The following is a 10,093-nucleotide window of genomic DNA, read 5'->3' as shown; positions in this document are numbered from 1 at the left end:
AGTTAGGCTGGGAGAGAGACCTGTGTCAAGAACCCAGGAGAGGTTCCGTCAGTCAGTGTAGAAAACACTGAACTAGATGGACCAGCAGACCGGCTTAGAATCACAGAATTGTAGAGTTGGAAAGGACCTTGAGGATTGTCTAGTCCAACTCCCTGCAATGCAGGAATATGCAGTTGTCCCATAGGGGGATTGAACCCGCAGCCTTGGCATTATCAGCACTGCGCTCTAACCGACTGAGCTATCCAGGCTGGTATACGGCACCTTCCTATGTGCCAACCAATGTGTTCAAAGCAGAGAGACTTCTACCAACTTACATGCCGTGCCTCAGCACGTGCCGTTCCCACTCTGAGCCCTCTGCAAACGTCCGGCCACAAAATTCACAGGGGAAACGTTTTTCTGGTGGTCCATTCTCTGAGAACCTCATGGACCCTGGAAGAAAACAATACATATGTTAGGCTCATGTAAGAGTCCTCCCATTTCTCTCAAGGAAGCAGAAAACGAAGTTTCTCTTGAAGCCCAAGAGAATGTAAACAAGACCTCTTAAAAACGGAATCTGAGATAAGAATGCCAGTATCCTAGACTAAGGCATGTGCAAATTTGGATTGAGTAAGGAAGATGGACACTCAACAGTGCTCATTTAGGCATATATGAAGTGGCCAAACTAAGAAATAATAACATTTGACTAAAAGATTCTGCTTCATGTGCAAACTTTCAGATTTATTCCCCCTCCCCACACCTAATGCAACTGATTAGTTACCGTATTTTTTGCTCTATAAGACTCACTTTTTCCCTCCTAAAAAGTAAGGGGAAATGTGTGTGCGTCTTATGGAGCGAATGCAGACTGCGCAGCTATCCCAGAAGCCAGAACAGCAAGAGGGATTGCTGCTTTCACTGCGCAGCCATCCTTCTTGCTGTTCTGGCTTCTGAGATTCAGAATATATTTTTTTCTTGTTTTCCTCCTCCAAAAACTAGGTGCGTCTTGTGGTCTGGTGCGTCTTATAGAGCAAAAAATACGGTATTCATCTCTTATTTTCACCTTCATTGTAAATTACTTTTCTCTTTAACACCTTTTAAAACAATTCTAGGTGCAAGGGCAAGATGTCAATTCCCGAGCTGAACTGCTTTAACTGTGACAGTCTTGTCCCCAAGAAGCCCTTTGGTTATGTAAGGAGACTAAAGATCTCTTAACACAGAATTCTCAGCACTCCGAGAATGGCGTTGGACGTAACAGTGATGTGAAGAGTACAGGAAAGGCACCCCTTGTTCCTTTGCCTCGCTGTCTTGTACAGAACAGATCATCTTCCACCAGAAAGCTAATGCAGAGCTGAGAAAAAACCATTTCACCTCAAACGGAGATCCAGGGAACATGAGATACAGGCATTTCCCCAAAAAATCTCTTCATGCTCTTATAATGTCTGAAGCAGCTCTCACAAAAGTTTTGGTTTTTCCATAGGTTCTTTGGGGGTTAGAATTAGTAAAAAGTGTAGTCTTAGAACTGGGTTTAACCTTCTCTTCCCCACCCACCAAAGGCGTCTTGTGAAAATATGGGCAAGAGGCAATCTGAAAGGAAGGAGCAGCTTGGCAGCATTAGCCATTTACAATGCACTCCAGGCTCACTGAAACAAACGTACGTTTTGCCACTGGCTCCAATCAGACATGGACTGCAGCCATCCCTCCTCTACAAAGGACGCCCCTTGTTCAGGGTAAGACCCAACAAAGTGTTTTATTTAGTCTGGGCATGCCCTGCCAATCACAACTGGAGGCCTGATCCAGCCAACGTTTGAACGCTCCAAGTCTCGTTGATTTTCCGCCGGAAAGAACAAATAATGTGCTCAGATCAATGCGACCGAGAAACGCTTAAGCTCTGGCTGGATCATGCCCCGCCAAATATAATTGAGAACTCCTGACACCTTGAAGGCACAGTAGACATTCCACACGGCTGAGACGCAGGCCCCCTGTGTGAACAAGAGCGGCCAGGCCACCAAACAAAAGATGAAACGTTTTCTCACAAAATTAAGATGATCGCCACACAGGCCATTAAAAATAATTGCTTGGACTATCTCGCTTGATTCTTTTCACTGAAAATGAGATGGCGCCATCTGCTCCAAGCATTAATTCTTTAGTGGGGATTATCTTGAGCAAGAAAACAACAGAATGCCAATGCCTTTGCCTTCCCGGAGTCCTCTCAAAGTACATAATGAAAGAAATGGGGATTTTGCTTCATTTACTGTTGATCTCTGCTTGCCTCATTTCCACATTTTATTATAATGTACACAGCTTATGAGCTAACTTAAGCTACTGAAAATCTCTCACACACACATACACACAAGAACCTGCCCTTATTTCTCTGGGCAGTTTCAGTGCAAAGAAGAGATATTGTCACTTTCTTCCCAAAAGCTTTTTCTCATGCATTGATTGTTAAAACCATCTATCAAGGAGTTTAGTTGTTTTTGGGGTTTTTTGTCCTCTTGATGTTAAAAGCATCTTTCGCAGAATGCTGATCTTTATCCACATAAGTATCTCACAGTTTGGTCCTCAAACAGAATAAATTTGCCACAACATGAGGAAGGAAAAGGAGGGGAACTCTCTGCAGTTTTAATGAAAATCTGGTGCTGAAAATGAATTCATTCCGAGTGGGCATATTTGCATACATTTACTCTAATAAGCATGTATTAGACAATCGGCATAATTTGCTTTTCTTTGTCCTACTGTCTCCCTAATCCCGAATTTGGTTGTAGTGGGGGGTCAGGTGTGAAGGGGCAACTGAAAATGTTAGTGGACACAAATAATCATGGTTACAGCCTTTAGAGGACTGGAGTTCAACATTTCCCCCTCATCTGATGGTTTAAGACTTTTCTTGTTGAAAATGTTGGGATGCAACACAACTTGCACTGTAGGCTGACATATCTGCATGGGAAGGGTAGATAGAGAGGAGCCAAGAGTTTTCCTAGACTGTCTTTCTTGTGCCAACTACTGATCTTCCTTCAGTGTTAGACTGATACTCTCAAGACTGCTGACCTCATTTCCTACTTCCGCATCCTTAACCTTAGGAGAGGAGACCTCTCTCCTGCCGAGAACAAACAGGAAGCACAACTCTTTGTATCTCCACCTTTGTTAGATAGAACCAGGATCTTCCGTATGAAGTATGCATTTCCTTTAATAAACTTAGCTTTCTTATTTTGCAAACTCAAGAGTCTCAATGTAATTATATCCAGTGTAAAGTGTGCTTCTCCAACAGTGTTTCAGTGGTCAGCTGAACTTCCAAGCTATGTATTATTAACTCCAAACACCAACAGTTTGGATGCCTCCTGGGTCCCTCAAAGACTTGCTGTCACCCTGGCCCAGCAACCCCACTGACTCTTAGCTGCACAGCTCTCTCAAAGGCTGCCACTTGTGGCAAACACACTCTTCCCGATACGACTTTTTAGCGCCAGCCAGTGATTTTAGCTCTGGGCTTCTCATAGGCCTTCCAAACCATTAAGCCTCAATGTCCTCTGCCTGGCTCCAGCTTCCAGCTCTTCCTTCTTCTGCCCTCTTCTTCAACATACTCTCTGACACAGTAAAGCTCTACTTGACACACGACTGATGGAATCTCCTCTGACTTCTGGAGTTTGAGACCAGCCTTTTATTTCCAAACAGGGTCTCTCTCCAGCCAGTCACTTCAAATGTTGGTGGAATCCCCTCTACCCCTTCCTCAGGCCATGTTGACTCTTGTCCAGCGGTCAAGAGGGAAATGCCCATGGATTCAATGCTAGAACTCACCAGTTTTCATTACATTGTGTCTGTATATATATATTACAGAAGCTTCACTGCTAGAACTACATTTTGACAGGACGCAACTGCCATTTAAACAGCCCAGCCACCTTTGTCCCAATTCTCATACCCAGCCCAGTTGTCGGAAACAGATAATCATTTTTGCAGTAACACCGAGACAAGAAAAATGATGGATGCCTGGCTGTGCTGGTGCTTAGATAGTTGGTGCTGGCACTGCAGTACAAATATACAATTATATATTGTATACAACTTTCTGGTTGTGCATTAGCCATAAGCTAGCCATCTTCATATTAGTTGAAAATCTGAATTAGGTGAAGAGATTTTAATGAACGTAAACTATAATAAAGGTGAATGATCGACTATTCATTTCATATGGACATTGCAAAAAACCACCCCCAAACCACTCAACAGCTGTCATGGACTTTTTGCTTGTGCGCCAATTGTTTCTCCATTATCTGGCAGCTGTTTGAATATTTCCGGGAGACACGGAGTGGCCATTCTAAAGCATCCAGGAAATACAGTGGCCTGGTTCACACAAAACACGAAGCCATGGCTTGCTTAACCTATGGTTTAAGAAACAAGGCAAACCTGAGGTGTCCCATGGGTAATCAAATAACCTATGACTTGGTTCTCCAAAGCTTTGTTTTTCCCCCAAAGTGCCTTTGTAAATTAGGGTGCTCCTGGAGCGTAGTGGCCAAACAAATCATGGTTAAAGAAGGGCATGCATGTCAAGTCAACATTACAACAAACCAAGGTTCACAGGCCATCCACAAGTCATGCCTTCAGACCACGGTTTGCTAGATGTGAACAAACCATAGTTATGCCTTTGGGCACAGTTTGCACATAACCCAAAGTAATGATCCAATAAGCTTATGCTTAGTGTTATATGTGAACCAGACCAATCTCTCTCCCCCTCTCTCTCCTTTAGCACTGGTGTGTCTTTGTTCATGGGGGGGAATGCAGGTGAGATAAAAAATGTTGCTTTTTGAGGGTAGCCAGTCCCAGCAATGTGCTTGGTATCAGAGACAAGACAATTGTACTAACCTCTCGCTTCACTCTTGGGGCTCATCTCCTCTTCCTTCTCTTCCTCATCGCTGCTGGAACTCTCCTCTTTTTCCTTCATTTGTTCCAACTGATCTAAGTTAACCCGTCCAACCAGCTCAAAATTGCGACTCACCTTTGGGGGGAAGAAAACAATGTCATGTAATCTCATCTATTACGATTTCCCAGTCTACACACTGTGCATGCCTCAGATTTCCCCGTATATCAACAACAGGGGCTCTCAAAATGTTCTGACAATAAATAATTCCCAGGTGAGCAAAGCGATGGTTCGAGACATACCAAAGAGAGATGGCTTTTTGCTGTCAGGGCTCACCTTGGTCTCTGTCTTTGGAGATAGTGGCAAGCCCAAAAGCACCCAAAAGCATACAAGGGCTGGAAGGGGCACTACCAAAAGCCACGTAAGGAGAAGAGGTACAAGGAGGAAAACACTGATTTGAGTTCTATAGGGCAGAGCAAGAATGGGGCATGTGCCTTGGCATTCCTTCGCCAGCAGGGAAGAAGGGCTCAATGACAGGCTTACATCTTCCCAGAAGTGATTTTGAAAATGCATCTATACTGCATATGACAAAGAGGATTCCTGGGTGGTGACTCCTATTGATTACTCCCATATGACTGTAGCCTAGCATCGTGTTGGTGGATAGCTGCTCCCGCAGTCATAAAGGGTGATATCTTGCAAGTTTTGGATTCTTTACACCTGTGGGATAATGCTAGCTCTCAAAAAAGGGCTGGAGGGCAACAGGAGTTATAGGGAAGAGAAGCAGGGGAGGGCATCCTTAAGCATGGCTAGCCATCCGAAAAGGATCAATTGGTGGAGGATGGGAGAAGGGGTAGGTAAAAGTAAAGGACCCCTGGATAGTTAAGCCCAGTCAAAGGCAACTATGGGGTATGGTACTCATCTCCGCTTTCAGGCCGAGGGAGCCGCCGTTTCCCCGCAGTTTTTCAGGTCACGTGGCCAGCATAACTAAACCGCTTCTGACACAACGGGGCACCATGACGAGTGCCGGAGCGCATGGAAATGCTGTTTCCTTTCCCGCCAGAGCGGTACCTATTTATCTACTCGTGCTGGTATGCTTTTGAACTGCTAGGTTGGCAGGAGCTGGGACAGAGCAACAGTAGCTCACCCCATTGTGGGGATTCGAACCACCAACCTTCCGATCGGCAAGGCCAAGAGGCTCAGTGGTTTAGACCACAGCGCCACCTGATCCCTGTCCATTGGTGGAGGGTGGAAGAAGAGGTAAAGCACAACTCCTTGCGACTCCCCAAAATTTTTAAATGAGCAGTATGCATGCTGTTAATTTGATACTATATCATCACAGCAGAGCCACGCATGAGTAAGGTACATATTCAGCCAATTGCAAAATAGCTTCTGCATCAATTCATGTACGTATTCTCACATTAATAACTGCTTTATTGTTAGTGGAAATGCTTTGCCATGAACACGCAAGCTGCATGTTTGCCCTCCAGCCAAATTGTTGTGAATCCTTTGGGTTAGGTGTGTGCTGAGAGAACACTATTAAAATAAGCTTGAGCTAGGGCGGTGAAAATGTAATGCTGTCCATCTCAAACTGCGGAAAATGGAAGAACCACAACAACGCGTGCATTACTGAAGGTGCTGTGTGTCCACAAACCAGAATGGAAAACTGGAGGAGGAGGGGAATAGAATAGAATGGCTGGAACCCTGAATGAGAGTATATTGCTGCAGGTTCCACTTGCAATGGCCGATAACCACGGACAGATTTGTCTTATCAAGAAGCTAGCGGTCAGCACTGTTTCCTACAGCAGTGAAGAGCACAATTGTGTTGCGGAAACATTTCTTTAAGAAGGTGTTGGACCACCTGTCGCTGTGTCTGCTGCATAGCATGTTCACCCATGGGCGCAGATGGCGCCCAAAAACTCACCTTATGCTCATCTCGAAGGTGAACATCCAGTTCGTCCGTGTGCTTGGTCTCATAGTAGCAGAGTTGGCATTTGTAAGGTCTCAGCTCATTGTGCTTCTCTATGTGCTGCTGTAGGCTTTCGTCGCTGGAACACGTGAAGGTACACTTGTCACAGCGGAAAACGATTCCCTGCAAATATTTGGACAGCTTGGAACGGCACACTTCTATGGGAACCACTCGCTCTTCTAGTGGGGCGAAAAGAAATGGTAGAAGTTCTATTACTAAGTTTTCTCTGGTTCCCTGAAGGCAACTCACATACAGCCCCTTCATCGCCATTTTGCCATTTCCCCAACATTTAATTTCAAACCCCACAATTTGTTTCTCTGGCGCTTTCGATATGGACGTTACTTCTGCAAATTAATCAGAATCATCTTTATTTGCACCAGCCCCTGGCCATAGCAATAAAATAAAATAAAAGGTAGATAGAGGTAAAAACAAAACACATTTTGGAGCTCTACATCAATAGTTCTTCTCATTTCATTTTCATCATGAACCATGTCAAACAGGGACACTGTTCTTATCTGCAAGTGTACTTAAGTTACAGTGGTACCTCGCAAGACGAACGCCTCGCAAGACGGAAAACCCGCTAGACGAAAGGGTTTTCCGTTTTGGAGGCGCTTCGCAAAACGAATTTCCCTATGGGCTTGCTTCGCAAGACGACAGCCCATAGGGAAATCTCCGGGACAGCGGGGAAGCGCAGCGCGTCTTCCCCGCTGTCCTTGGACCTCCTCCGAAGCCTGGTGGCGGGGCGGGGACACCTCCTCCCCCTGCCGCCCGCCATCGGGACGATGCCCCGATGCCAGGCGGCGGGGGGGGGGGAACGCCTCCGCCCGCCATCGGGACGATGCCCCGATCCCGGGCGGCGGGGGGGGGGGGGGACGCCTCCGCCGCCGCGCGCCATCGGGACGATGCCCCGATCCCGGGCGGCGGGGCAGGAACGCCTCCCCCTGCCGCCTGCCATCGGGACGATGCCCCGATCCCGGGCGGGGGGGGGGGAACGCCTTCTCCGCCGCCCGCCATCGGGACGATGCCCCGATCCCGGGCGGCGGGGGGGGGGAACGCCTCCTCCGCCGCCCGCCATCGGGACGATGCCCCGATCCCGGGCGGCGGGGGGGGGGGGGGAACGCCTCCGCCGCCGCGCGCCATTGGGACGATGCCCCGATCCCGGGCGGCGGGGCAGGAACGCCTCCCCCCGCCGCCCGCCATTGGGACGATGCCCCGATCCCGGGCGGGGGGGGGGGAACGCCTCCTCCACCGCCCGCCATCGGGACGATGCCCCAATCCCGGGCGGCGGGGCAGGAACGCCTCCCCCCGCCGCCCGCCATCGGGACGATGCCCCGATCCCAGGCGGCGGGGCAGGAACGCCTCCCCCCGCCGCCCGCCATTGGGACGATGCCCCGATCCCGGGCGGGGGGGGGAACGCCTCCTCCACCGCCCGCCATCGGGACGATGCCCCGATCCCGGGCGGCGGGGCAGGAACGCCTCCCCCCGCCGCCCGCCATCGGGACGATGCCCCGATCCCGGGCGGGGGGGGGGAAACACCTCCTCCACCGCCTGCCATCGGGACGATGCCCCGATCCCGGGCGGCGGGGGGGGGGGGAACGCCTCCGCTGCCGTGCACCATCGGGACGATGCCCCGATCCCGGGCGGCAGGGCAGGAACGCCTCCCCCCGCCGCCCGCCATCGGGACGATGCCCCGATCCCGGGCGGCTGGGGGGGGACGCCTCCGCTGCCGCCCGGCATCAGGACGATGCCTCGATGCCGGGAGGCGGGGCGGGAAGCCTGGGCGCGCTGATCTCAGCGCGCGCAGGCTTCGGCATGCTGGCACCTGTCCGCAAGCAGCGGCAGCGCTGCCGCTGCTTGCGGAGAGGTCTGCGAAGCCTGGGCCGGACAGCTTTTGAAGGCAGGCGGGGGGAGCAAAGACTTTCGTCCCCCGCCAGCCTTCAGAAGAGGTCCAGGACCTCTTCTGAAGGCTGGCGGGGGCGAAAGTCTTTGTCCCCCCTGCCTGCCTTCCCAGGGGCTTTTAAATCGCCCCGGACAACGGAGAAGTCCTCCGTTGTCCCGGGTGATTTTAAAATGCCGCCCGTCAGCATTTTAAGATCGCCCCGGACAGCGGAGACGTCCTCCGCTGTCCCGGGGTTTTTTAAAATGCTGGGGGTGGGAAGAAAAGCCCTTGTCCCCCCCCCCAGCCTTCAGAAGAGGTCGGGGGACAGACTGTCCCCGGACCTGGTCTGAAGTCGGTTTCCCTAGGAACGCATTAATTGATTTTCAATGCATTCCTATGGGAAACCGTGCATCGCAAGACGAAAAACTCGCAAGACGAAGAGACTTGCGGAACGAATTAATTTCGTCTTGCGAGGCACCACTGTATTTAACTTTAACTCGTTCCTGAGACTTACAGCTGACAGAACTGTGAATATCACATTAAAATAACACCAACAGTCCCCTCCCCGCCCGCCTCCAAAGCTTAACCTTAATCACCAAAAGCCAGGCTCAACTGGTTTGTTTTTTATTCCACAAAGTTTATATACCACTTGACTATACTAAAAGCTCAAAGCAGTTCTAAAACATGTAAACAACAACAACAACCTAAAACAATCAGTAAGAAACAGGAAAAAACTATTTAAAACATTCAAAAAAGCCATCTAAACTAAACTAAAAAGTTTGGCAAGTTTGTGGAGGTTGGATGTGGTTCCATAATTTGGGGGGGGGGGGGGGAGAGAGAAGGTGGTATAAGACAAAAAAAGGATTAACTGGTAAGCGTAGCTTGACTTGAAAGTTGTTATAGAAGAATATTGCGGGCTCCCTGGACTTGAAAGCTGACATTCTCCAACACAGGCATTTTAAAGGGCGACTCTAGCATGAAATGGCTGAACGAACTAGTAATGAAATTTCATTCCATTCATTTGGGTATGAATAGAGAGAATAGCTTTCTGTCCCACTTACACATACCAATTTACTTAACCACCAGTTTCTGCTGCTGTGAACAATCTCTGGGCTTATTTTGAATAAATTTAAAGTCGAATTCAATTGTCACAGGCTGTAAAACATTTTTTCTTCATTTTGTTGCTATTTGACCCCACTGTACTGCACGCCCCCCCCCCTTTCTGGGGCAGCTAGGCATTCTTTTTAAAAATTACTTAAAAATGTGAAGTCACCGCTCCCAGAATGCCTTGCTTTGAGGAAGGACCTCCATGTAGAGGAAAAGTGACAGGCATGGAGAATGAGGTAAACCGAGACCTCCCTGGGGGGCATCAATTTGCCACCCTCATCCTCTGAGGAAATTGCCTCATTTTGCCTAACTGGTGGGCTGGCCCTGG

General features: G+C 49.1%; 1 protein-coding gene across 6 annotated transcripts in view; it reads right to left on the bottom strand.

Moving 5' to 3' along the window:
- Positions 1-10,093, bottom strand: part of ZNF462 (zinc finger protein 462) — a 145,877-nt gene that overhangs the window by 3,739 nt on the left and 132,045 nt on the right. For all 6 annotated transcript variants that reach the window (XM_028711706.2, XM_028711708.2, XM_028711705.2 and 3 more), the window contains 3 exons: positions 6,735-6,958; positions 4,819-4,951; positions 315-429 (listed from right to left, as the gene is read on the bottom strand). In XM_028711706.2, the coding sequence (XP_028567539.2) occupies positions 315-429; positions 4,819-4,951; positions 6,735-6,958 (472 nt within the window). The remainder of the gene's footprint in view (positions 1-314; positions 430-4,818; positions 4,952-6,734; positions 6,959-10,093) is intronic.

The sequence above is a fragment of the Podarcis muralis genome, chromosome 17, assembly GCF_964188315.1.
Source record: "Podarcis muralis chromosome 17, rPodMur119.hap1.1, whole genome shotgun sequence".
Classification (NCBI taxonomy): domain Eukaryota; kingdom Metazoa; phylum Chordata; class Lepidosauria; order Squamata; family Lacertidae; genus Podarcis; species Podarcis muralis.
Note: the sequence above shows the minus strand (reverse complement) of the source record. Positions and strands in the feature narration are given on the sequence as shown.